Source organism: Pantherophis guttatus, chromosome 14, assembly GCF_059756535.1.
Source record: "Pantherophis guttatus breed Tessera chromosome 14, ASM5975653v1, whole genome shotgun sequence".
NCBI classification, from domain to species: Eukaryota; Metazoa; Chordata; class Lepidosauria; order Squamata; family Colubridae; genus Pantherophis; species Pantherophis guttatus.
Window position 1 is genome coordinate 15,855,487 of NC_142076.1, and position 25,939 is coordinate 15,881,425.

At 44.2% G+C, this 25,939-nt stretch overlaps 1 protein-coding gene across 3 annotated transcripts; it reads left to right on the plus strand.

Annotated features, from left to right (window-relative positions):
* Positions 1-1,252: 1,252 nt before the first annotated feature.
* On the plus strand, positions 1,253-20,421 carry LOC117670809 (acyl-coenzyme A synthetase ACSM3, mitochondrial-like). Of its 3 annotated transcripts, none has more exons than XM_034426258.3 (14): positions 1,253-1,302; positions 2,496-2,717; positions 4,985-5,195; positions 5,922-6,132; positions 8,886-9,029; positions 10,487-10,643; positions 11,406-11,485; positions 12,867-12,990; positions 13,929-14,009; positions 15,614-15,715; positions 16,249-16,376; positions 17,015-17,114; positions 18,862-18,981; positions 19,994-20,421. In XM_034426258.3, the coding sequence occupies exons 2-14, from the start codon at positions 2,514-2,516 to the stop codon at positions 20,078-20,080; spliced, it is 1,749 nt and encodes a 582-aa protein (XP_034282149.2). In that variant the 5' UTR covers positions 1,253-1,302; positions 2,496-2,513; the 3' UTR covers positions 20,081-20,421. The 3 variants fall into 3 exon arrangements, with proteins under 3 accessions (XP_034282149.2, XP_087734639.1, XP_034282150.2); XM_034426259.3 differs by lacking the exon at positions 1,253-1,302 and adding an exon at positions 1,387-1,511; XM_087878513.1 differs by lacking the exons at positions 10,487-10,643; positions 11,406-11,485.
* Positions 20,422-25,939: the final 5,518 nt, after the last annotated feature.

Below are 25,939 nucleotides of genomic sequence, written 5' to 3' on the forward strand. Positions count from 1 at the left end.
AAAGGGATCAATACTCTCTCTTCCTGGATTGCCAAAATTGTGATTGCCACATTTTTTTGGAATATCATTTCAATAGATTTATTTTTGTGGGATTGGATGGAAAATGTTCCATCCATCCCATCATTTCAAATGAGTGCAGAGAAGAGCAACAAAGCTGATTAGGGGACTGGAGGCTAAAACATACGATGAACGGTTGCAGGAACTGGGTATGTCTAGTTTAATGAAAAGAAGGACTAGGGGAGACATGATAGCAGTCTTCCAATATCTCAGGGGTTGCCACAAAGAAAAGGAAGTCAAGAGGGAGCCAAGCTATTCTCCAAAGCACCTGAAGGCAGGACAAGAAGCAACAGGTGGAAACTCATCAAGGAGAGAAGCAACTTAGAACTAAGGAGAAATTTCCTGACAGTTAGAACAATTAATCAGTGGAACCATTTGCCTCCAGAAGTTGTGAATGCTCCAACACTGGAAGTTTTTAAGAAGATGTTGCACAAATTCTTTGTGCAATCTTCATTTGCACATAGCTGGAAACAACGATTTGCTCCATCGATTTGCTCCATCAAATACGATGATTATAAAAGAAGGTGCTAGAATGTGCAGAAGCAGATAAATTAACAATGGAACGTAAAGACCGAGAGGAAACAATTTATTATTAAACATGGGATAGATGGTATAGTTGGCTGGAGAAAGTATCTAAAATCAATGTATTAAACGTATAAACGTAAGAGAAGATATTATAGAGGAACGAAATACTTAATGTGTAATAGATATGTATATATTGTAGTGAATATATGAATTAGTAAGTAATATATAAAATGTATATGTATATAGTTGGTCAAAAGACAAAATAGATATTACCAAAGACGCTGTAAAAATGTAACAAAGATGTTAAAGATGTAAATGCTGAATAAAAAAATATTTTCTTTTTTAAAAAAAGACCTCCAAGGTCCCTTCCAACTCTGTTATTCTAAATTCTAAATATTGAAACACACTTGGAGATGGTGGTAGGAAGATTGAGGAGGCAGAGAGCAAAAATCTTGACATGCTTTGATTGACACAGTCTATATAAAGAAAAAGAAACTTGTCACATGAGGGACACAGTGTAAGATTAACATTTGATTACAAAATAATTCAGGAAAATGTAATCACCTTTACCCTGCCTAATACGATGTTCTGTTTCAAAGTAAAGCATTAACTTTAACAATAATTTATCCCTTCACCATTAAAAACATCCAATTTTTGTCATATGCCTTTCCTTTCGGGAACTCGCTTTCTAATGAGGAGGCCTTTAAATCATCTGCAAAGGTACATGTTCTATTTTAAACATTTTTGTAGCCTGGAAACATTTGCAGACTCCAGATTGAGAAGTCTTTTTTTTTTTTAAATGAGAGAATAATCTGGATTTGCTCCAAATGCATGTGAAAATATGAAGTAATCCATCTTGTCTTGTTGAAGAAGGTCACAAAAGGAATGGGACAGAAATTAATTGTGGGTTTTACGGATAAATTCCCCAGGTATTTTGAGATTTAATGTATAGTTTTTTGCTGGATCTCAGCAGATATCAGTTAAACTATACTTTAAAAAATTATATTCTCTAAAGAAGGGCCTCTGACATTAATTTTTCGATTGATTGATGTACCGTCAAATAATTGTTGATTCTTAGCGATGAGAACGCTGCGTTAAAGATGTTTGATGATCCATTCGTACATCTAAAGGAGAATATTTCTGACTCAGACTTGAGATCAAAGGTCCTTTCTGCTCTTGTGGTGAACTTGGTGGTTTTCTTGCAGATGTTTTAGGACTCAAACAAGGTAATATCTGTGCTAGTAAGGTATGGGATTTGCTCTCAAATTATTCTAATTGTTTTTCACCGTCAATGTTGGTGGAAGTGGTCTTAGACGTAGAGGTTCTTTGGTTGGGCTGTTTACTGTTAAGCTTGTTGGCATGTCTTCAAGAGGACAACCAAGCTCAGAGAACACTTGAAACTTTCAAGAAGAGACTGGACTGCCATTTCTCAGAAATGGTGTAGGGTCTCCTGCTTGGGTGGGGGGTTGGGCCAGATGACCTACAAGGTCCCTTCCAACTCTGTTAATCTGTAATAAACACCAAGGACCCCACATTTCAACATCTTCTTGGCTGTCCTTGGCATTCTCCAACACGTAGCTTCAAAAACTATCAATAGTTTTCCTATCCTGTGTCTTCAAAATCTTTTTGCTTCTATAGAATAGCCAAGGAAATACCATGATTTGATAATTCTGATCACTATAGATATAGACACATCTCAACATTTGAATCTCTTTTCCAAGATCTTCATGGCTACCAAGATCTACCAAGGTCTATCAAGGCCATCCCTACTATTACAGTCTAAGACTCGAGGCTATAAAAATAAATTTCTACTTGTCTGTTAGGCAGCATGGAGCCTACACAAGCTCATTGGCTTCCTTGTTCAAACTTTCATCACAATTAGCTCCTTCAATTTTACTCCCTGTTTACTTTAGCTAGACGAGCTATTCCCCATGGTTGGTGCTATGAAGTTTCTCTCCAGACTTCCTCGGCTCCAGGCTGCCGGTCTTCCTACGTTCCCTTGCAGATTCAACAGTCAAACCACTCATGCATTTACATCTCTGGCTAACTTAGATTCTGAGCCTCGAGACAGAGATTTGCCAGAATATTTTAATTTTGCAAGCGACGTCCTTGATAAATGGAGCCAAAGAGAAAAGGTAAGGTTGCATTAAATTTCTTGAGAATTTCTATTCACTTTCCTTTTAATTCTCTGATAGTACAGTAGTGGCCAAAGTTGTGGAAACCTTTTGGGAAAAGTGTATTTTTGAGGTTTGATGGCTAATAACACCACTTTTTTTTTTTTTTGGAGTTTCAAGATAAACCTATTCTATTGCTGGAATGGCCTGGGAATAGCCCAGACCTTAACCCAATTGAAAATCTATGGAGCCGACTAAAGAAACTGGTTAGTCAGAAGCGACCCAGCAATAAAACCCAGTTAATAGAAGCCATCATTCCATCTTGGTTTCACATTATAACAGCTGCAGAACTCAAAGACTTGGTTCCCTCCATGAGAAGATGTTGTAAGGCTGTAATTCATGCTAAAGGTTACCCAACTAAGCATTAACTGACATGGGGATAATTTTCATATATCTCGTTTTTTCTATGGTGGTCATTTGTGTATATCTCATTTTTTCTATGTGTTTCACTTTTCTTCTTTATACAGCAACTGCTATTCTAATAGCAAATCCTTCATCAAAGTTATTGCATTACATCCTTGATTCAATTATCTTTCCACTGATATATAATTTTAAGGTACTACTCCCCCCCAAAAAAGTGGTGTTATTAGCTAGTTTTAGAAAATACACTTTTCCCAAAAGGTTTCCACAATTTTGGCTACTACTGCATATAGAGAAAGAATTCAACTTTAAGGCGACTCTGACAATTAACCGTAGTTAATTCCGGCTGTTGATTTAATCATTATACAAATAGTTCTCAACTTACAGCCATTCATTTAGTGCAGTGTTTCCCAAACTTGGCTATTTTAAGATGCATGGACTTCAACTCCCAGAATTCCCCAGCCAGTATGCCTGGTTGAGGAATTCTGGGAGTTGAAGTCCATACATCTTCAAAGGGTCAAGTTTGGGAAACACTGATTTAGTGTGACCACTTGAAATTACAATGGCGCTGAAAAAGTGATTTACGACTGTTTCTTGCATTTGCAACCGTTGTAGCGTCCCCATGGTCACATGATCAAGATTGGCAGCCGGCATATATTTATAACAGCGATAGCATCCCGGGGTCACATGATCACCACATGCAAATGATTAGAATTTTCCATTGCTAAGCAAGACAGTCGTTAAGTTAGTTGCACCAGATTTTACGACCTTTTTTGCCATGGTTGTTAAGGTCATCCTTGCAGTTGTTAAGTAAATCATGCAGCTGTTAAGCGAATTTGGCTTTCCCCTCCATTGACCTTGCTTGTCAAAAGCCGGCTGGGTGGCTCACGAGTGGTGATCACATGACCATCGTAAATATGTGCTGGTTGCAAAGCGCCTGAATTTTGATCAACCGTCATCACTGCAAAGATCAATTGTAAGTCACTTTGTTCATGGCCGTTGTAACGTCGAACCGCCACTAAACAAATGGCTGTAAGTCAATGGCTACCTCTACCTATCAATACCATTCTACCATTGGTCCCAAGTAATCCAGTAAAATTTATTGAGCGCTGCAGTGGCCTAGAAGTGAAGACACCCGTCTCCCACTCAGAAGGTTGAGAGTTCAATTCTAGGCAGTGACTGATATTTCTCTATCAGATGCAAGGATACAAAACTATCAGATGCAAGGATACAGATGCAAGGATCAAGAGCCTTGATAGTACAGTGGTTTAGTGCACCCTGTTATTAACACAGCTGCCTGCAATTTCTGCTGGTTCGAATCTCTCCAAGGCTCAAGGTCGACTCAGCCTTCCATCCTTTCTAAGGTAGGTGAAATGAGGACCCAGTTTGTGGGGGCAATAAGCTGACTTTGTATAAAATATACAAAAGTATGAAGGCTATTGCTTAACGCATTGTAAGCCGCCCTGAGTCTCCGGAGAAGGGCGGCATATAAATCAAATTAAATATATATATATATATATATATATATATATATATATATATATATATATATATATATATATATATATATATATATATATATATATATATATATATATATATATATATATATATATATATATATATATATATATATATATATATATATATATATATATATATATCTGCTGTGAACTCCGTGTAGGCGTCAGGAAGGGCATCCGGCTAGCAAACGCTCCATTCTCCATTCTCCAAAGGGATTACAGGGTTGTTAAAAGGAAAGGAAAAATGCGGTAAAGATTTTCTGCTCAGTCAGACTTTCAAGACCAGGAGACCGTTCTTATCTCTGAGGACGTCCGTAATATCATTTCTCCTACATTGTCTGCCAGGAAGGGAAGAGACCTTCCAATCCAGCCCTCTGGTGGGTCACAGAGAACGATGAAGAGGTGAAGTGGACCTTTGAGGAGCTGAGCTACTTATCTAGGAAAACTGCCACTGTGCTCTCAGAGGCCTGTAACCTGCACAAGGGAGATCGACTCCTCATGATACTTCCAAGGGTCCCCGAGTGGTGGCTGCTCAGCTTGGCTTGCATCCGAACAGGTCAGTCCAAAGGGTGCTGATCAGGGACAAAATCCAGCCAGTTCTATAGCAGCGGCTGCGGGAAGCTCCGCCCACCCACACGGATGTCATGACGTCGCCTTTTTGTGACATTTTAAGCCTCTACTACTTCTACTCTACTCTACTCTATTCTATCGATTCCCTCTCTTCCTTTTTTTCTCACAGCAGGGGTGAAATCCTCCCGGTTCAGACCGGATCGCCCGATCCGGTAGCGATGGCGGTGGGTGGTTCGGAGAACCGGTAGCAAAAATCCCTGCCCCACCCCCCACCACCACCATGCCCAGCTGAACCGCACGATCATCAGAGACTTTTTTTTTATTTTTTACTTTTAAAAGTATTTTTTCTACAACCTCTTCCAACGAAAAAATTCTTTTAAAAGTAAAAAAAAAAAGCCTCTGATGATCGCGTAGCTCAGCTGGGATCGTCAGAGGCTTTTCAAAGCCTTTTTTTCTGCAACCTCTTGGCTGAAGAGGTGGTAAAAAAAAATGCTTTGAAAAGTCTCTGACGATCCCAGCGGAGTTGCCTGATCAGCAGAGGCTTTTCAAAGCATTAGAAAAAATGCTTTGAAAAGTTAAAAAAAAAAAAAAAGTTGGCCATGCCCACCCAGTCACATTACCACCACCACCACCAAGCCATGCCTACCGAACCGGTAGTAACTAATTTTACATTTCACCCCTGGTCTCACAGTCCTTTGTTCTGCTTTGCCAGGCATTGTCTTCATTCCAGCTACAATCCTTTTGACCGCTCCAGACATATTATACAGACTCCAGCAATCCAAAGTCAGCTGTATTGTTGCCAACGAGGCTACTGCGCCGTTTGTAGATGCCGTGGGGTCAGAATGCAGCTGGCTGAAAACTCGGATCCTGGTTTCCAAGACCAGCAAAAGGGAAGGTTGGCTAAACTTCCATGATTTGCTACAGTGAGTATCCTTACTGTCGCTTCAAGACCTTTGTGACACCAAGAGATATCGTCTGTAAATACCATGTTTCCCAAAAAATAAGACCTTCCCAGAAAATAAGCCCTCCCCGAAAATATTTAAATGCATGCACAGCCGTCCCTGCGACGTGGCGATGTGGCGCTCCCATGTAACACCTCTCCTGCGCGAGCTGCACTGGCTGCCGGTGGTCTTCCAGGTGCGCTTCAAGGTGTTGGTTCTCATCTTTAAAGCGCTCCATGGCTTAGGGCCAGGGTACTTACGAGACCGCCTGCTGCTACCAATAACCTCCCACTGGCCAATACGCTCTCACAGAGAGGGTCTCCTCAGAGTGCCGTCGGTCAAGCAATGTATGCTGGCGGCCCCCAGGGGGAGAGCCTTCTCTGTGGGGGCACCCGCCCTGTGGAATAGGCTACCTCCTGGAATACGACTGATCCTGGACCTCCGGACCTTCCATAAGGCCCTGAAGACTTATTTATTCCAGCAAGCCGGCCTAGCCTAAATGGTTTTTAATGGGATTTTTAAATTTTATAGACTTGGGGTTTTAAATTGGGAGGCCAATTGATTTAATCTCTTAACTTTTTATTGTATGTATTTTAATTTGGCTGTTCACCACCCTGAGTCCCTTTTGGGAGAAGGGTGGTATACAAATTAAATTAAAATAAAAAAAAAATTTCCTCTGGTTAGGAAAACAAAGCTGGAAATCAGGTAAGACAGCAAAAGGATCCCTGTCTTGCTCCACGTGCCCCAAAATAATAAGACCTCCCCGAAAATAAGGCCAAGCAGTTATTTCGGGGTTCAAAAAATATAAGACAGAGTCTTATTTTCGGGAAAACACGTTATTACATATAGATGATGAAAATCCTGGCATTTCTGTCAAATAGTATCTAAATGCACAAGCTTTATTGTGTACAGGTAGTCCTCGTATGTCCATTTCTACTCCAATTTAGAGATTTCTTGGGCTAAACTCCATATGTTGCTTGGCTCTGCTAACCTTCTCTGCCTCTAAATATCTATGGAGCTTCTCAGTCATCCAGGTCATGATTGTCCCAAAGATGCTTTTTTTGCATTCTTTTGGAGAGTCGTTGAGGCCACTTGTACGTTTGTCTGTGTCCTCGGAGTCACCCTAGTAGTGCAAATCAGGGGCAGGCTTCAAAAATTTTAGCAACGGGTTCTCCACCCGGTTGCTGAGTGGGCATGGCCATGGTGGGTGTGGCCTAGTCGGCCTCCTGCACCATGGTGGGGAGATGTTTTTGCCCTCCCCAGGCTCTGGAGGCTTTCCTTGAGCCTCCGGGATGGCGAAAACAGACTCCCCAGGCTCCAGAGGCTCTCTGGAGGCCGGAAACGTTTCCATCCTTCCCGAACTTCCGGTACACCCATTTTTTGCCCTCCCCGAGCCTCCGTGTGCGCCCTGCACTTACCTGCATCCAAAACAGGTTGTGTGGGGACTCCTGGGAGGGGAGGGGTGGGTGGGGCCCAGGAGTGGATTTGGGGATTCTCCGAACTGCACAGAATCTTAGCTAGAGATTCGCCCGAACCCCCAGCACCCCACCCTTGGTGCAAATGGATGTGGAGCCTTCTTGGAACTGCTGCAGATAAACCTCCAAGTGGCCTCAGTGCCTCTCTAAAAAGAATGCAGATGACCAGATTTATTTGCAAGGAGTATAAACCCTTCCATTCCCCACCATCCAGTCAGAGCTGAAGAAGCTTCTTGGATGAGAAGCAAAACGTCTTCAAAGAAACAATATTTATTTTATTATTATTTATTTTTTATTTTTTTGATTTGTATACCGCCCTACTCCCGAAGGACTCAGGGCGGTGAACAGCCAAGCAATAAAATACATAAATACAAAAATTTAAAAAACCAGTTAAAATCAAATTAAATCATTTTGGCCCAGACAAATTAAAACACCCCAATAATTTAAGAACAGATTTAAAATTTATATATTAAAAGAGGAAGGAAATTAGGCCAAGCCTGCTTGATGGAATAAAAGAGTCTTCACAGCGCGGCGGAAGGTGCGCAGATCCGGGATCCTCCGTATCTCCGGGGGGAGCTCATTCCAGACGGTAGGTGCCCCCACAGAGAAGGCTCTCCCCCTAGGGGTCGCCAGCCGACATTGTTTGGCTGACGGCACCCGGAGGAGTCCCTCTCTATGAGAGCGTACTGGCCGGTGGGAGGCTATTGGTGGTAGTAGGCGGTCCCGTAGATAACCAGGTCCTAAGCCATGGAGCGCTTTAAAGGTGGTAACCAAAACCTTGAAGCGCACCCGGAAGACCACCGGGAGCCAGTGCAGCTTGCGCAGGAGAGGTGTCACATGGGAGTGCCATGACGCTCCCATTACCACCCGCGCGGCCGCACTCTGCGCCAGTTGGAGCCTCCGGGTGCTCCTCAAGGGGAGCCCCATGTAGAGAGCATTACAATAGTCCAGGCGGGAGGTGACGAGGGCATGAGTGACCGTGCGTAACGAGTCCCGATCCAGAAAGGGACGCAACTGGCGAATCAGGCGAACCTGATAGAAAATCCTCCCGGTCACGGCCGTCAAGTGCTCTTCTAAAGACAGCCGTGAATCCAGGAGGACGCCCAAGTTGCGAGCCCTCTCCGTGGGGGCCAGTGATTCGCCCCCAATAGTCAGAGATGGCGTCAACTGACTATATCGGGACGTCGGAAACCACAGATAGATAGTTCAGTTGCCTTTTGAATAAAGTACCTTTGGAGTTGCCCTGCTTCTGTTTTGCAGAGCCGCCTCCGACCGGCATCAACCTGTTCAGACGAAGAGCCTTGATCCGATGACCATCTACTTCACCAGTGGGACCATGGGCTACCCCAAAATGGTGCAGCATTCGCAAGGCAGTTTGGGGTTTGGGCTGGCCACTACTGCAAGGTAGTTCTATGGGTCTGCATTTGACCGACCTCTATATATTTCTTCATGGATTGATTGATTGATTGCAGGTGGTCCTTGACTTACAATCCATTCGTTGGTTCCAAGTTGCAAGGTTTCGAAGTTACATTAGCCTCAAAAAAAAGATGCTTTACAAACTGTACTCGCATTTACGACTGTCGCGGTACCACATCTGTAGTCACGTGATTGCCATTTGGGTGCTTTGCAACCAGTTTGCATGTATGACGGCTTGTAGCATCCTGTGCAGTGGTGAAATCCAATTTTTTTTTACTACCGGTTCTGTGGGCATGGCTTGGTGGGCAGGGGAAGGGTACTGCAAAATCCCCATTCCCACCCCACTCCGGGGGAAGGATATTGCAAAATCCTCATTCCCACCCCACTCTGGGGCCAGCCAGAGGTGGTATTTGCCAGTTCTCCGAACTACTCAAAATTTCTACTACTGGTTCTCTGAACTGCTCAAAATTCCTGCTACCGGTTCTCCAGAACCTGTCAGAACCTACTGGATTTCACCCCTGATCCTGTGGTCACATGATCACAACTTCTGCTATCTGTACTATTCTGGGCAATTTTCAATTGCAGCCTTCCAATACTCATTGCAGTATCCTGATTTGTAAGATATTAGAGAATGAACCACTGCAGGATTAGCTGCAGAGAGGACCAGAAATATAGAGGAAGTCCTCAACTTACAACAGTTCGTTTAGTGACCGTTCGAAGTTACAACAGCACCGAAAGAAATGAATTCCGACCGTTTTTCACATTCATGACCATTGCAACATCCCCATGGTCACGTGATCAAGCTTCAGAAGCTTGGCAACTGACTCATATTTATGACGGTTGCAGAGTCCCAGGGTCACGTAATTCCCTTTTGCGACCATCTCAACAAGGAATCCAGATTCACTTAACAACTGTGTGACTAGCTTAACAGCTGCAGTGATTTACTTAACAACTAGGACAAGAAAATGGGGCAAAATTCACTTAACAAACATCTCGCTTAGCAACAGAAATTTTGGGCTCGATTGTGGTCTTAAGTCGAGGACTACCTGTGTAGCATTTTCTGAATAAACTCGCGGCTTCTGTGACGTGATCCCTTTCGAGAATGATGACCCCTACAATGGCTGCTATAGTTTGAGTCTTAATCATCACTATCTTCTTTTAATGACCCCATAAACCCTTGCAGGGTGGAGTCTGGTCCACTGAATGGAGCTGAGTGTTTTACTGGCCAGATGCCCTTCCTGTCACCAGTGCGGAGTTTATTTTTTCAGCAGATATATTCTCATTGTGCCCAGAGAGAGAAATATCTGCCTCTACTTAGGATCGAACTCACAGCCTCCTGATTGTGAGGCGAGAGTTCTACCTCTAGGCCACTGCACCACTCTATAGTTTGAGTTTTAATGTCATTCACAGAATATCTATTGGGTTTTTTTAATTATTATTAACAGAGAATGGATGAGTCTGACTTCTTCGGACATTATGTGGGGTCTTTCTGATCCTGGCTGGATAAAATTTGCCGTAGGATCTTTCTACTCTCCTTGGAGCCAAGGATCGTGTATATTTCAACATGGTTTTCTCCAGTTTGATCCCAAAGTAGTTTTGGAGGTAAGAACTGAGGTGCCTTATTTGAAAAGTCCCATACAGATAGTCAATGATTGTTGTGGTCCGCCAGCAGCCTGCAGAGCTGGCAGAGGAGTTGGACAGTGAGGTGACGGGGGAGAATCATGGGCCACTCCTGGAGGCTGGGGACGGCCTAGAGACTCTGCGTCGGAGGCAGAGATGGGGCCAGGCCCATCTGGGAGTGATGCGCGGACTCCGGAGCCTCCAGAGGCAGATAGCAGAGAGGCAGAGGAACAGGAGGAGCCTGTTCCTAGTGCACGCATGTGAAGAGCTGCCAGAAGGCAAGAGCAGCTGAAGCAAAAAGGACGACTCGGGAGTAAGGCCAGGAGATGATCGGCCCTTCCCAGAAGGCTTAAAAGAGCAGCAATGGCTCTTGGGATCTTTGTAGGAAAGCAACGTTGCTACATTTGTTCGTGTCAGCTCTCTTGCTTCTGAACTTTTGCCAAGAAAAGAACTTTGGCAGGACTGAGCATCGGGGAGGCTGTTTTTGCCCTCCTGGACGCTCGAGAAAAGCCTCCGAAGCCTGGGGAGGGTAAAAACGCCCCCCCCCCACCATGGTGCAGAAGGCTGACTAGGCCACACCCACCATGGCCATGCCCACCCAGCAACCAGGCAGAGAACCCCTTGCTAAAATTTTTGAAGCCCACCCCTGGTTATTTGCATACGTATTACTCAATTATATTTCTCTGTGCCCACTGTCAAATCTCACTCCATGGTATTAAAAATGGCTTCCTCCCTTTTACTCAGACCCTTGCCAAGTATCCGGTGACGACCTTTTGTGGCACACCAACCATATTTCGGATGCTGCTCCAACATGATGTTAGCAGGTACAACTCATTTGCGTAGGAAAAACACCATTTTGTGGTGTTTTAGCTCTTGTGCAATTTTGTCTCACGTTTGGAAGATGTGAAGGACCGGGATGGGGACAAAATACTTATCCCAGAGAAGATCTTATCTGTGTCGGAGGTGGGGAACGATGGCCCCTTTATGGTCTTCAAATCCCAGAGCATGGCGGCTGACTCAGGAATTCTGGGAATTGAAGTCCACAAGTCATGAAGGAGGCATCTTTCCCCATCCCTGATCTATGTCGTTGCTAACAAATGACACCAGCTTAACGGCATATAAGGCAGTGGTGAAATCCACATTTTTTTACTACCTGTTCTGTGGGCGTGGCTTGGTGGGCGTGGCAGGGGAAGGATATTGCAAAATCTCCATTCCCATCCCACTCCTGAGGGAAGGATACTATCAAATCTCCATTCCCACCCCATTCCTGAGGGAAGGATACTGCCAAATCTCCATTCCCATCCCACTCCTGAGGGAAGGATACTATCAAATCTCCATTCCCACCCCACTCCTGAGGGAAGGATACTGCCAAATCTCCATTCCCACCCCACTCCTGAGGGAAGGATACTGCCAAATCTCCATTCCCACCCCACTCCTGAGGGAAGGATACTGCCAAATCTCCATTCCCACCCCACTCCTGAGGGAAGGATACTATCAAATCTCCATTCCCACCCCACTCCTGAGGGAAGGATACTATCAAATCTCCATTCCCACCCCACTCCTGAGGGAAGGATACTGCCAAATCTCCATTCCCACCCCACTCCTGAGGGAAGGATACTGCCAAATCTCCATTCCCACCCATCTCTGGGGCCAGCCAGAGGTGGTATTTGCCGGTTCCCCAAACTACTCAATATTCCGCTACCGGTTTTCTGTCAGATCCTGCTGATCCTACCCCTGATATAAGGGTAGTCCTTGACTTGTGATCACAATTGAGCCCAACATTTCTGTTGCTAAGTGAGACATTTGTTAAGTGAATTTTGCCCCATTCTACAACCTTTCTTGCCACATTTGCTAAGCCAATCACTGCCATTGTTAAATTAGTAACACGGTCGTGAAATGAACTCGGCTTCCCCATTGATTTTGCTGGTCAGGAGGTTTGTAAAAGGGACTCCGGGACATTGCAACTGTCATAGCCAAGCGTCTGAATTTTGATCACATGCTGCAGCAGTCGTAAGTGTGAAAAATGGTCATAAGTCTCTTTTTTTGGGTGCCATTGTAACGTCCAACAATCACTAAATGAACTGTTGTAAGTCAAGGTCAATCTGTAATCAATCCAAGTGATCCATTGTTCATGTTTTGGAGTTCATCGATCTACTTGAAGATCCTTTCTCAGAAGAATATTGCTTTCTCCTTCTCTTCGTTCAGGTATAAATTCAAGAGTCTGCAGACTTGCTTGAGTGGTGGAGAACCAAGTAATCTAGAAGAGCTCAAAGTGTGGAAAGAAGAAACTGGGTTGGATATCCATGAAGGCTACGGGCAGACAGAAAGTGTAAGTTTGCAACCAGTTGTGTCTTTAATATAAATGTTCAGGGTGAAAAGGTGCACAACAGAAACGCGTGGAACTTTCCCAGATTGTTGTGGCCCACCAGCAGCCAGTGGAGCTGGCTGCAGACTTGGAGACAGTGAGGAGGTTGGGGTGGAACATGGGCCAGTCCTGGAGTCGGGGGAAGGCTCTGATGAGTGCTCTGCTTCGGAGGCAGAGATGGAGCCAGGACCATCTGACAGTTATCAACTACCTTCAGAGTCGGAGATAAGTGAGGCTGAAGAACAGCTGGAGCCTGTTCCCGACGTGCGCATGCGCAGAGCTGCCAGGAGAAGGGAACAGCTAAGGAACAAGGGTCGACTCAGGAGTAAAGGCACAAGTGGACAGTGAATGGCCCCTCCCATAGGGAATAAAGAGGAGCGAAAGGGGAGGGGAGTTTGCAGGAGACAATTAGTTCATTTCCGAATGATTATCCCGAAGGACTCTTTACAACTATTTGGGACTCATCTGTGAATGAACAGAATTCACAGCTGTTGCAATAAAAGAGGTTTTTGGGACTACTCGTGTTTTTTGCAGGAAGCCTAGGTCAGAACAATCTTAAAATAATTTGGTTAAAAACAACTAGATACCTTCAGGTATTTATTTTTGACCCAAAGGTATTTGTTTATGAAGCAGAAGAAACTCTGGGCAGCAAGCAAAAAATTCGTTAAAACAATAAACAATGTTGAGGCCCTGAAAAAATTCACATCCATCCAGTATAGAAAGTCCTCGAGTTGCAACCATATGTTTAGCGACCATTTAAAGTTGCAACGGCCCTGGGAAAAAAAAAAGAGATTTACAACCGGTCTTCACCCTTACAATGATTGCAGCATCCCCAGAGTCACATGATCAAAATTTGGATAATAAGTATAACTTAATTGCACTCCTATAATTTATCCTCACAGTCCATTCTATGCAGCACCGGAAAAGGGATGAAAATTAAACCTGGATTTATTGGAAAACCTCTTTCTGGCGTTGATCTCCAGGTAAGTCCATTTTGTCATGGATATCATCAATACAGGTAGTGGAGCAGTGCAGTGGCCTAGAGGTGAAACTCTCACCTCACAATCAGGAGGTTGCGGGTTCTCTCTCTGGGCACACTGAGAATATGTCTGCTAAACAAAACTCCACAATGGCAACAGGAAGGGCATCCGGCCATTAAAACACTCTGCTAGCTCCATTCAGTTGCCCAGACTTCATGCCGCAAGAGATTATGGGGTCGTTAAATGAAGATGATGATGATCATCAATACAGGTAGTCTTCAACTTACAACCGTTCGTTTAGTGACCTTTCTGTCACTTCATTCTTTTATTTACCAGCTGAGCTAATTATTTCTGGACTGTCAGACTTTCCGTAGCTTGCCAACTTCTTATCGTGTATCCGTATCCACCCACATTCCTTCACACTCCTTCCTTTGTTCTCTTGCCACGGAGGTGTCGGCTGCTGAGAAAGCAGCTGGCACGAACTATATTTCAAAATGTAACAATTACTTTTCTTAGTTAGTGAGGTGTTTTATTTTCTTTATAACAAATAAATGAGTTTTATTAGAGAATACTTTCTTCGGGTTTTATTTCAGAATATTGCAATTTGGAGAAGCCATGGTCCAACCTCTAATTAAATCAGGGTGATTGTCTCAGAGCCAAAAATGGGATCGATCAAAGCCCTGACACTTTCGCAGTTACAATGAACCTGAAAAAAGGAGGTTATGTCTATTTTTCACACTTAATAACCACTGCAGAATCCCTGGCGTCATATGATCAAAATTCAGACACTGGGCAACTGATTCACGTTTATGATGGTTGCTGAATCCCGGGGTCATATGATCCCTTTTGTTGCAACCTTCGGACGAGCAATTTAAAATGGGGAAAGGCAGATTCACTTAACAATCATGTTTTTAAGTTAACCGCTGCGAGTGATTCGATTAACTCCAGTGGCAAGAAAGGTTGCAAAACGGGGCAAAACTCACCAACCAAATTGCTCACTTCACAACGGAAATTCGGGGCTCGGTTGTGGTCGTAAGTCGAGGACTACCTGAATTATAAGGTGGGAAAATTCCTTGGCATAGCATAACCTAATACCATGAGAATTGTGCATTACGATGAATCTGCTAGCCAAGGAGGTCCTGTCCAGGGGTGGGCTGCTGGGGGTTCGCAGGGGTTCGGGAGAACCTCTAGCTAAGATTCTGTGCAGTTTGGAGACCCCCCGCAAATCCCACTCCTGGCTGGCCCCGCCCCTCCTGCCCCTCCCCTCCCAGGAGCCCCCACGCAGCCCGTTTTGGATGCAGGTAAGTGCAGGGCACGCAAGGAGGCTCAGGAAGGGTGAAAAATGAGCCTACCGGAAGTTCAGGAAGGGCCTCCGGAGCCTGGGGAGGCCATTTTCACCCTCCCAGAGGCTTGAGGAAAGCCTCTGGAGCCTGGGGAGGGCAAAAACGCCCCCCCCCCGTGGTGCAGGAGGCTGACTAGGCCACGCCCACCATGGCCACGGCCAGAGAACCCCTTACTAAAAATTTTGAAGTCCACCCATGGTCCTCTCCAAAAAAAAAAAAAAAATCAAAATCAAAAAGGAATCTTGAATGACCATTTCTTTCTAGATCATTGATGAAAATAACAACCGTCTTCCTCCTGGAGAAGAAGGAGACATCGCCGTGAAGATCAAGCCGCAAAAACCTGTGGGTCTTTTCAGTGGTTATGTGGTAAGGAAGAACCCCCCTCAAACAACAGAGCAAATTTCAAGAAGTAGAAGAGGTTAGGGGAGACACCCCCAGCCATTGTCCCTAATAATGATTGAGAAGAAGCTACAGAAATGAACCAAAGATGAAGCTTCAAACGAAGCTTCGGTCCATCTCGGTTCCCAACATGGAAGTTGGAAAGCTACAACAAAGGTGACAATTGTTGGTTCCAAGACCACCCCACACCAGTCCACTTTGGGCAAATCAGTGATACCGAGGTGGTGAACATAGGGAGATCTGATTGGATAATTGCTGACCAATGACCAGGGAGGTGGGGAAGAGGTTTGAACAGAGATGGTTGAGAACGTTCTACTTTAATGATCCAGTGGGTTTCAACAAGCTGAATGATGAGGCTACTATGGCCCACGCAGAGCCTATGGGGTTTCCACCCTATGATAATCCAGTGATGGATCACATTTCCAAGTGTGGCCTCACTCGAAGTTGTAGCCACCCAGGCAAGAATGTGAGGTGTGGATTGCCTGCTTCTTTGTCCTTAGAATGATCCGGAAAAAACCGCCGGTACCGAACGTGGGGACTACTACATCACTGGAGATAGAGGACTCATGGATGAAGATGGATACGTCCAGTTCACTGCAAGAGCAGATGATATCATCTTGTCTTCTGGGTAGACTTTGTTTGCTAATGCTTTGCAAGATATCTGAGATGCTTAATGCCAACAATAGCAATGCAAAATCTAGATGCATTCATAGGCCAGATACTCAATCTTGTACCACAATGATAGACTACCACCCCCATCTCCAAACACACACACACACACACACACACACACACACCACAGAGAGAGAGAGAGAGATTCCATCAACGTGAATAAAATCAAAACTCATGGAAATGAGGTCAACAATTCCATCAGCACTATTAAAACATTTCCACCAATGAAGCGAAATTTTGAGGTCTCCAAGGTGTGTACTGAGATTGGCTCTTTCCATTCAGTGACCTTCCAATTTCCATGTTCTACTTTCGGTACATGCTCAGAGGTACTTTGGCTCCTTCAACTGAAGTATAAAAGCAAGTTCTAGATAAACACATCAGGCACAATAACTTGCCAAAATCAAATGCTTCCTGTTAAATTTGGAAAGCAATGAAGTATTTTAATTCTATGTGGTAGCTCCCAGTATCCATTAACCTTTGGCCTATCAACATCTGGGTAACCAATGATGGGCAGCGACTCTTCAGAGATCAGATTGGAGCTTTTGACCTTCAATCCACAGAATCTCCCTTGATTTATGGTATTCTCCTGTTTAGATATCGCATTGGCCCATTTGAAGTGGAGCACGCTTTGATGAAGCACCCTGCAGTAGCTGAAGCCGCTGTTGTTAGCAGCCCAGATCCCATCAGAGGAGAGGTAAAGTGTCCATAATGCTGTGTGTTATGTCCTCTGGGTGAAGAACCCAACAAGGATGTAGGACATAATCACTCCAGGTCACCGAATTGCTGAGAATCCCTCACCACTCCTATGTGCTTTCTCATGGATGGGGATACATGGGGAACTCACCAAATTTGCAGATGACACCAAGTTGGCAGGAATAGCCAACACTCCAGAAGAGAGGCTCAAGATACAGAAGGATCTTGACAGATTTGAACATTGGGTGCTATCTAACAAAATGAAATATAATGATGAAAAAAGTAAGGTTCTACATTTAGGCAAGAAAAACAAAATGCACAGGTACAGTATATGTGGTACCTTAATCAACAGTAGTAACTGTGAGAGGGATCTTGGAGTCTTAGTGGACAATTACTTAAATATGAGTCAGCAGTGTGCTGCAGCTGCCAAAAAAGCCAACACAGCACTAGGCTGCATAAATAGAGAAATAGAATCAAGATCATGTGAAGTGTTAATACTACTTTATAATGCCTTGGTAAGGCCACACTTGGAATAAGGCATTCAGTTTTGGTCACCACAATGTAAAAAAGATGTGGAGACTCTAGAAAGAGTGCAGAGAAGAGCAACAAAGATGATTAGGGGACTGGAGACTAAAACATATGAAGAACAGTTGCAGGAATTGGGTATGTCTAGTTTAATGAAAAGAAGGACTAGGAGATACATGATAACAGTCTTCCAATATCTCAGGGGCTGCCACAAAGAAGAGGGAGTCAAGCTATTCTCCAAAGCCCCTGAGGGTAGGACAAGAAGCAATGGGTGAAAAATAATCAAGGAGAGAAGCAACCCAAAATTAAGGAGAAATTTCCTGACAGTGAGAACAATTAATCAGTGGAACAACTTGCCACCAGAAGTTGTAAATGCTCCAACACTTGAAGTTTTTAAGAAGAGGTTGGATAACCATTTGTCTGAAGTGGTGTAGGGTTTTCTGCCTAAGCAGGGGGTTGGACTAGAAGACCTCCAAGGTCCCTTCCAACTCTGTTATTCTATTCTATTCTATTCTATTCTATTCTATTCTATTCTATTCTATTCTATTCTATTCTATTCTATTCTATTCTATTCATCCGAGGCCATGGTCTCCCACAATTTGAGATTTTAGATTTCGTGACCAGTCTTCCTTGGCTTCTATAGTTTCTCAATCAAGGAAAGTCTTCAGATTGGGTTATTTTATTCCATAGTCCACATTACAAAAGGGTAGAGATCACCTCGCACAAGGCTTATGCTGAGCACAGTATCTATTGAAGCAACAGCTCTCTTTTCCAGTGCTATTTTAGTCTATGAAGTTCTATGGGGAGCTCTCCAGGGTCCTGAAAATGACCAACTCCAGTTTCTCAGCCATACAGTCAACCAGATGTCTTGGATTTGGCATTTTGATCCATCTATTGTGTCCTTCCTTAAAAAAAAAATCTGAGATAAGTAGATGTTGACATTTGATGGTGTTAGAGGCATCGTCGCAGGATGTAAGCTGTTTCGAGTAAAGTTGCTTTTTGCAATTGATTGGTGATGGTTATGTCAATGCCGACGGTGTTCGAGGAATGGCCTGGTTGTTTTGGGATTGCACCCAGGATTCCTATCTCTATTGGTATTATCATTTTTTTAAAATCACTAACATTATTATTAAGCATTAATCCTATCGTTCCAGAAAGCTACCCTTGCACAAACCTTAAAAGTCATTGCTAATTCATCTTCTTTTATCTTGACGTGGCTGTAGGTGGTAAAAGCTTTTATCATCCTAACGCCTGCCTACCAATCACAAGACAGAGAGAAATTAAGTGTGGAGCTGCAAGGACACGTGAAGAAAATCACAGCTCCATATAAGTACCCCAGAAAGGTGAGTCCTTGGCACAACAGGAAGTTTAGGTCTTGTATGGCTTGAACCATTGGTAGGACCTTGAAGGTTGCTGAAGTGACACCATCTCCATCATGTAGGCTACAGCCTGAGTTGTGGGCTAACTCTATCTGTTGATGAAAAAACAGATGGATGCTTTAGATCAGGGGTCAGCAACCTGTGGCTCTGGAGCCACATGTGGCTCTTTCATCCCTCTGCTGTGGCTCCCTGTCGCTCAAAATATGCGTCACAACCGCCAATGTGTGATACCCGCCGGCATGCAATTTATTGAGGTTTTCGACCCATCTTTTTTTTTTTTTCGGAGTTCAAAATATTTTTGTTGCCGGCAGAAATACAAATTTGTTTTCTCTGTAGCAGTTCATTGATTGCATAAATGCAACATGCTATCGTTTTTTTAATACATAGCATAAAGGTAAATATATATATATATATGCAGTGCTATCTTCATTTTAGAGGTCAAAAGGGTTTTGTGGCTCCTGGTGTTTTCTTTTCTGTGGGAGACGGGCTTCCGGAGCCCGGGGGAGGCTGTTTTCACCCTCCCGGAGGCTCAAGAAAAACCTACGAAGCCTGGAGAGGGTGAAAATGCCACCCACCCACCCTGCTGTGGTGCAGAAGGCCGAGTAGGCCACGCCCACCATGGCCACGCCCACCCATCAATCAGGCAGAGAACCTGTTGCTAAAATTTTTGAATCCCATCCCTGGTAATGGTCCTGAAAATCAGGGAAGGGGAGGAGGAGGAGGAGGCAATGATCAGATAAGAGACAGCTGCCCCCCACAGAATAAATGGGGTGTGGCAAGCATCTCAGAAAGGACCATTCCCAGTTTCCTAGACTGTAAAGGCAAAGGAGGATAGATGTACATTCCGACTCGCAAGTTTCCTTAACGCAGCCTTAAGGAGCTAGAATTCCTAGTTTTCTTGTTTAGACAACCTTGAAGGGCTGACAGTTTTCTCTCTCTTTTTTTTTTAAATACGATTTCATTCTGTTTTCGTTAGATCGAGTTTGTTCAAGACCTACCCAAGACCATTTCTGGAAAAATCCAAAAGAGGTTGCTGAGAAAAAAAGAATGGGAGAAGGACTAATGGACTTCGGAACTAATAATGGACTTTGGGGGGAGGTTTTCTTTCTGTTGTTTTTAACTTTTGTAATGTTGCCGGAGTCAGCGGTGAGATAAGCGATCAGCTGGGTGACTTGGGGCCAATCAACAGGAGATGGTGAGTTCTAGTCCCGTTTTAGGCATTTAAAAGCAGCTGGGTGACTTTGGGTCAGTCAGTCCCTCTATCTCTCAGCCCAACCTACCTCACAGGGTTGATGTTGTGGGGACTTTAGGAGGAGGAAGTTGTGTGGGATATGTTCGCCGCCTTGACTTATTTGCAAAAATGATAAAGGCAGGATACAAATAAATAAATATTTAATAAATAAATACACATATGAACCAGGCAATTTACCATTTACCAAAATGGTGGGCAACCCACCCCATCATCATCATCATCATCATTTAATGACCCCATAATCCCTTGCAGGGTGGAGTCTGGGCAACTGAATGGAGCTAGCAGAGTGTTTACTGGCCGGATGCTGTCCCTGTCACCAATGCGGAGCTTTGTTCAGCAGATAGATTCCCACTCCACTCCATTCCCACCCCACTCCAGGGGAAGAATACTGTAAAATCTCCATTCCCACCATGCATAGGAGGGCGGGAGAGCACGGGGTCACATGTGCCAGGAGTAGCAGGCGGACACGCACACATTGCATTGCGGGTGCAGGCACACGCTTTCGGCACACAACGACAAAAAGGTTAGCCATCACTGCCCTATACAATTTCAACGCATGCTTGCCACTTCGAAAAATAAACACATCCGTCTGGATTGGTGGGATATTACATTTCTAAGGCATCTCAACTACCTCATTTACTTTTCTGTATCCCCATAAGCGAGCGGAGATGGCTTTTTCCGTGTAAATTTTTTCCCTCTATCGTTCCCTAAAATGAAAGAGCCATTTTCCCACGGAAGGGAATGTTGCTTCCATTGAAGCTTTGTCTCTCCGCAGGAAACATCCCTGGTGGAGCATATTGCTGTATTTGAGAAATCGATTAAATTACAAAGCGACCTGTTATGTTTCGGGGGGGGAATTAATTGGAGCGCAAACAAACACATCCGTTCCCCAAAGGAGCCACACCAAGCATTGTCCCCTAGGTGGATTTTAAATACCTCAATAATCTCAGGTTTGGGAGGGAAGAATAGCCGGCTTCTCCAATGGCTAAGCAGTTAATTGCTTCTGAGAAAGAACAGATTACCTGCTTGCACCTGGGGGAAAGGATTCTAACTTTCAGGGCAGAAAAAAAAAAACGGGCTTTTATACTTTCTCAAGAATTACGGGTAGTCCTCGATTTATGACCACAATTGAGAGGAGAATTTAGGTTGCTAAGCGATGCGGTCATTGAAAGGAGCCACGTTTACAATGTTTTTTTTACTGTGGTGGTTAAGCAAATCGTGCAATCGTTAAGCGAGCCGGAGATAGTCCTCGATTTAGGACCACAACTGAGGCCAGAATTTAAGGGACGTTAAGCGATGCGGTCATGAAAGGCCTCGTCGCATGACCAGACCCCCCCCCAATTTTACAACCCCTTTTTTTTTTTTACTGCGGTTGCTATGCAAATCGTGCAGTTGTTAAGTGAACCAGGCGGCTGGTAAACGAACAAGTTTTCTCCGTTGACTTTGCTCGTCGGAAGCCAGCTGGAAAGTTGCAAATCAGGGCCACAAGATCACAAAACACTACAACCGTCGTAAATGTGACCTGGTTGCCAAGTGCTCAAATCACAACCACGTGACGCAGGGGTGTGTGTGTCCGTTGTAACTTTGAGAACAGGTCCTAGGTCCCTTTTCCATCTCGGTTGTAACTCCAAACTGTCATTGAACAAAAGGTTGTAAGTCAAGGACCACCTGTAGACATGCACAGGTAGTCCTCGATTTACGACTGCAATTGAGCCCAAAAGGTATGTTGCTAAGTGAGACACTGGTTTGTTTTACACCATCTTACAACCTTTCTTGCCACACAGTTGTTAAGTGAATCCCTGCAGAAGTTAAGTTAGTAAAACGGTTGTTAAGTGAATCTGGCTTCCCCATTGACTTTGCTTGTCAGGAGGTTGCAAAAGGAGACTCACGTGACCCGGGGACTCTGCAACTGTCATAAAGATGAGTCAGTTGCCAAGCGTCTGGATTTTGATCACATGGCCATGGGGAGGCTGCAACCTGTCATAAATGTGTAAACTGGTCATAAGTCACTTTTTTCGGAGCCGTTGTGACTTCAAACGGTCACTGTTGTAAGTCGAGGACTACCTATACAAATGAATTGAGGCTCTCCCTATCTCTGTTTTGAAGCATCTGAAAACATCTCCTAAACCCTACACGCTCTTTTGTTAATCTACATGGTCTTTTGCCAGGGGTGGGCTTCAAAAATTTTTAGCAAGGGGTTCTCTGCCCAGTTGCTGTGTGGGTGTGGCCATGGTGGGCATGACCTAGTCAGCATCCTGCACCACGGCGGGGGGGGGGGGGGGCGTTTTTGCCCTCCCTGGGCTCCGGAGGCTTTCCTTGAGCCTCTGGGATGGCGAAAACGGCCTCCCCGGAGGCCCTCTGGAGGCCCTTCCCGAACTTCCAGTAGGCCCGTTTCTCACCCTCCCCAAACTTACCTGCATCCAAAACAGGTCGCGTGGGGGCTCCTGGGAGGGGAGGGGCGGCTGGGTGGGGCCAGCCAGGAGTGGGATTTAGGAGTTCTCTGAACTGCACCGAATCTTAGCTAGAGGTTCTCCCGAACCCCTGCGAACCTCCAACAGCGAACCCCTGTCTTTTGCACATATTTGACTTTGCAGATTTGCTTCCTCAATCTTGGTGCAGAAATGTGCATAGTTCTTAGGCCCTGGAGAAAAAAGTGAGAGGGCTCCTAAAAGGAAACACTATTCCGAAGACCTCATAATAATAAAGATGCAATTTAATTTGCTTGAAGAACAAGGAGACCCTATTCTGCCAGCGTATGTCTACCCTGCACAAAGTAGGAGCAAAAAGGGTGAGAGAGAAGCAAGCCATCCCTTCGTGAAGGCCAATTTCATTGCAATGAGTCACCTCTAATGAGTCCCCCGGAGTGCCTGCCTGTTTATCACACTTAATTGTGCTCTTTTTCTTCTGAGGCTGCTTTAGAAACACACGAACATAAAGGAGATATCAGCTGCCGCTTTGCAGCCTGTTGAGATCCAATTATTTTTCCATCAGACACTGTCCATGACGGGTAAGAGCTAAATTCAAGTTATGGGTCAATTGGAATGACCCATTTTAGCTTCAGCATTTTTCCCTAGGTCCATCAAGACAAAACATGTGCACCATAAACTCCAATGAACTTCAGTGAGGGTCTGAATTTTAATGGAGGATGTTATGTGCATGTCCTTCTTCCTTCTTAGCTTTCCCACAAAACAAGATAACTCTAATCTTTAAGAACTGATGGGCACATCTGGAGAATAGAATAGAATAGAATAGAATAGAATAGAATAGAATAGAATAGAATAGAATAGAATAGAATAGAATAGCAGAGTTGGAAGGGACCTTAGAGGTCTTCTAGTCCAACCCCCTGCTTAGGCAGGAAACCCTATACCACTTCAGACAAAGAGCCTTGATAGTACAGTGGTCTAAGGCACCCTGTTATTAAGACCAGCTGCCTGCAATTACTGCTGGTTCGAATCTCTCCAAGGCTCAAGGTTGACTCAGCCTTCCATCCTTTCTAAGGTAGGTAAATTGAGGACCCAGTTTGTGGGGGCAATAAGCTGACTTTGTATAAATATACAAAAGGATGAAGGCTATTGCTTAACGCATTGTAAGCCGCCCTGAGTCTCCGGAGAAGGGCGGCATATAAATCAAATTTTTTAAAAAAATGGTTATCCAACATCTTCTTAAAAACTTCCAGTGTTGGAGCATTCACAACTTCTGTCAGCTTGTGATGCGTAGCTTAGCAGAATGGCAGCCATGACAAAACATTTCTCGTTTGTTGAAAAAACAAAAGCTCAAATCTCTGTAAAGACTATCTTTAGAGAACATTTATTAGGTGTTTTCCTCCCATCCTTACTCCCTAGAGTAGAAAAAGGACAGATTACTATCCTTTTTCTTCCTGTGGCTTTTCCACTTAAACACACACACACACCAGAATGCTATTGGGTTCTAAAACAGTGCCAACAGATAGCCAGGATGTTGAATCTTACTACTTACAGTCATTAAGTAAACACCACAATCCCTTATCTAAAAAAAATAAGGAAATTTGACACTCTCATTGCCAAAGCCAACAGAGTAACAGAGTTAGAAGGGACCTGGGAGGTCTTCTAGTCCAGCCCTGTGCTCAAGCAGGAAAAAAAACCTATATCCCTTTTGGCGAACCTGTGGCACGTATGCCAGAGATGGCACCCAGAGCCCTCTCTGTGGGCATGCGTGCCGTCGCCCCAGCCCAGCTCCATAGGGTTTCTCCGGGAAAGAGAGGGGAAGAGAGAGAGAGAAAGAGCGAGACGGAGGGAAAGAGAGAAAGAGAGAGAGAGAGAGGGAAAGAGAAAGAAAGAAAAACAGAGAGAGAAAGAGAGAGGGTGGAGAGAGAGAGAGAGGGAAGCAAAGAGAAATGATATTACAAAAGTTTTTCTTCTTTTATTGTTGCTAAACGTAATATTTCCAAAGCAGGAAAAAAATGAAGGCGCATAAAAGTGCAGTTATCACATTTTACTCTGCCTTGTTTCTCATTTTAGGTAACAAAACCTCATTATTCAGGTTAAATTGCCATATTGGCACTTTGCGATAAATCAGTGAGTTTTGGGTTGCCGTTTGGCCGCATAGTCTCTAAAAGGTTCGCCGTCACTGGCCTAGACATTTAATGAGGACAAAATAAAACCGGAATCAATAAATAAACTCACGAGAAGTTTTGACTTTTACTTCCCGCCGGTCGCAATCTTATTTTTACCTCCCCTTCAGGTTCAGATTAGATATTGCTGTGTTGAAACTCAGTGCTTGCTTTTTCCGATAGTTCATTGTTGATCATGACAATGCTTTCCCAGCTTTCCTCGTCAGGATCCCACAACACACAAAGGGAGAGGCACTCCCTACTAGCTTTTTCTGACCACCTCATTGTTGATCATTACTGCCTTGATAATGACAATGCTCTCTCAAGCTTTCCTAGTCAGGAGAACACAACACACAAGCCAAGGGGTGAAATGCTCCCGGTTTGGACCGGATCGCCCGATCCGGTAGCAATGGCGGCGGGTGGTTCGGAGAACCGGTAACAAAAATCCCTGCGGGCCCCCCCCCATCATGCCCCGCTGAGCCGCACGATCATCAGAGGCTTTTTTTTTTACTTTTAAAAGCAATTTTTCTATAACCTCTTCCGACGAAAAAATGCTTTTAAAAGTTAAAAAAAAAGCCTCTGATTTTTTTTTTTTTTAATTTTGATTTATATGCCGCCCTTCTCCAGAGACTCAGGGCAGCTTACAATGCGTTAAGCAATAGCCTTCATACTTTTGTATATTTATACAAAGTCAGCTTATTGCCCCCACAACTGGGTCCTCAATTTACCTACCTTAGAAAGGATGGAAGGCTGAGTCGACCTTGAGCCTTGGCGAGATTCGAACCTGCAGTAATTGCAGGCAGCTGGTCTTAATAACCAGCTTAATAACAGGGTGCCTTAGACCACTGTACTACCAAGGCTCTGATGATCGCGCGGCTCAGCTGGCATCGTCAGAGGCTTTTCAAAGCATTTTTTTTCTGCAACCTCTTAGCCGAAGAGGTGGTTTAAAAAATGCTTTGAAAAGTCTCTGACGATCCCAGCTGAGTTGCCTGATCAGCAGAGAGGCTTTTCAAAGCATTAGAAAAAATGCTTTGAAAAGTTAAAAAAAAAAAATTAAAAAATTGGCCACGCCCACCCAGTCA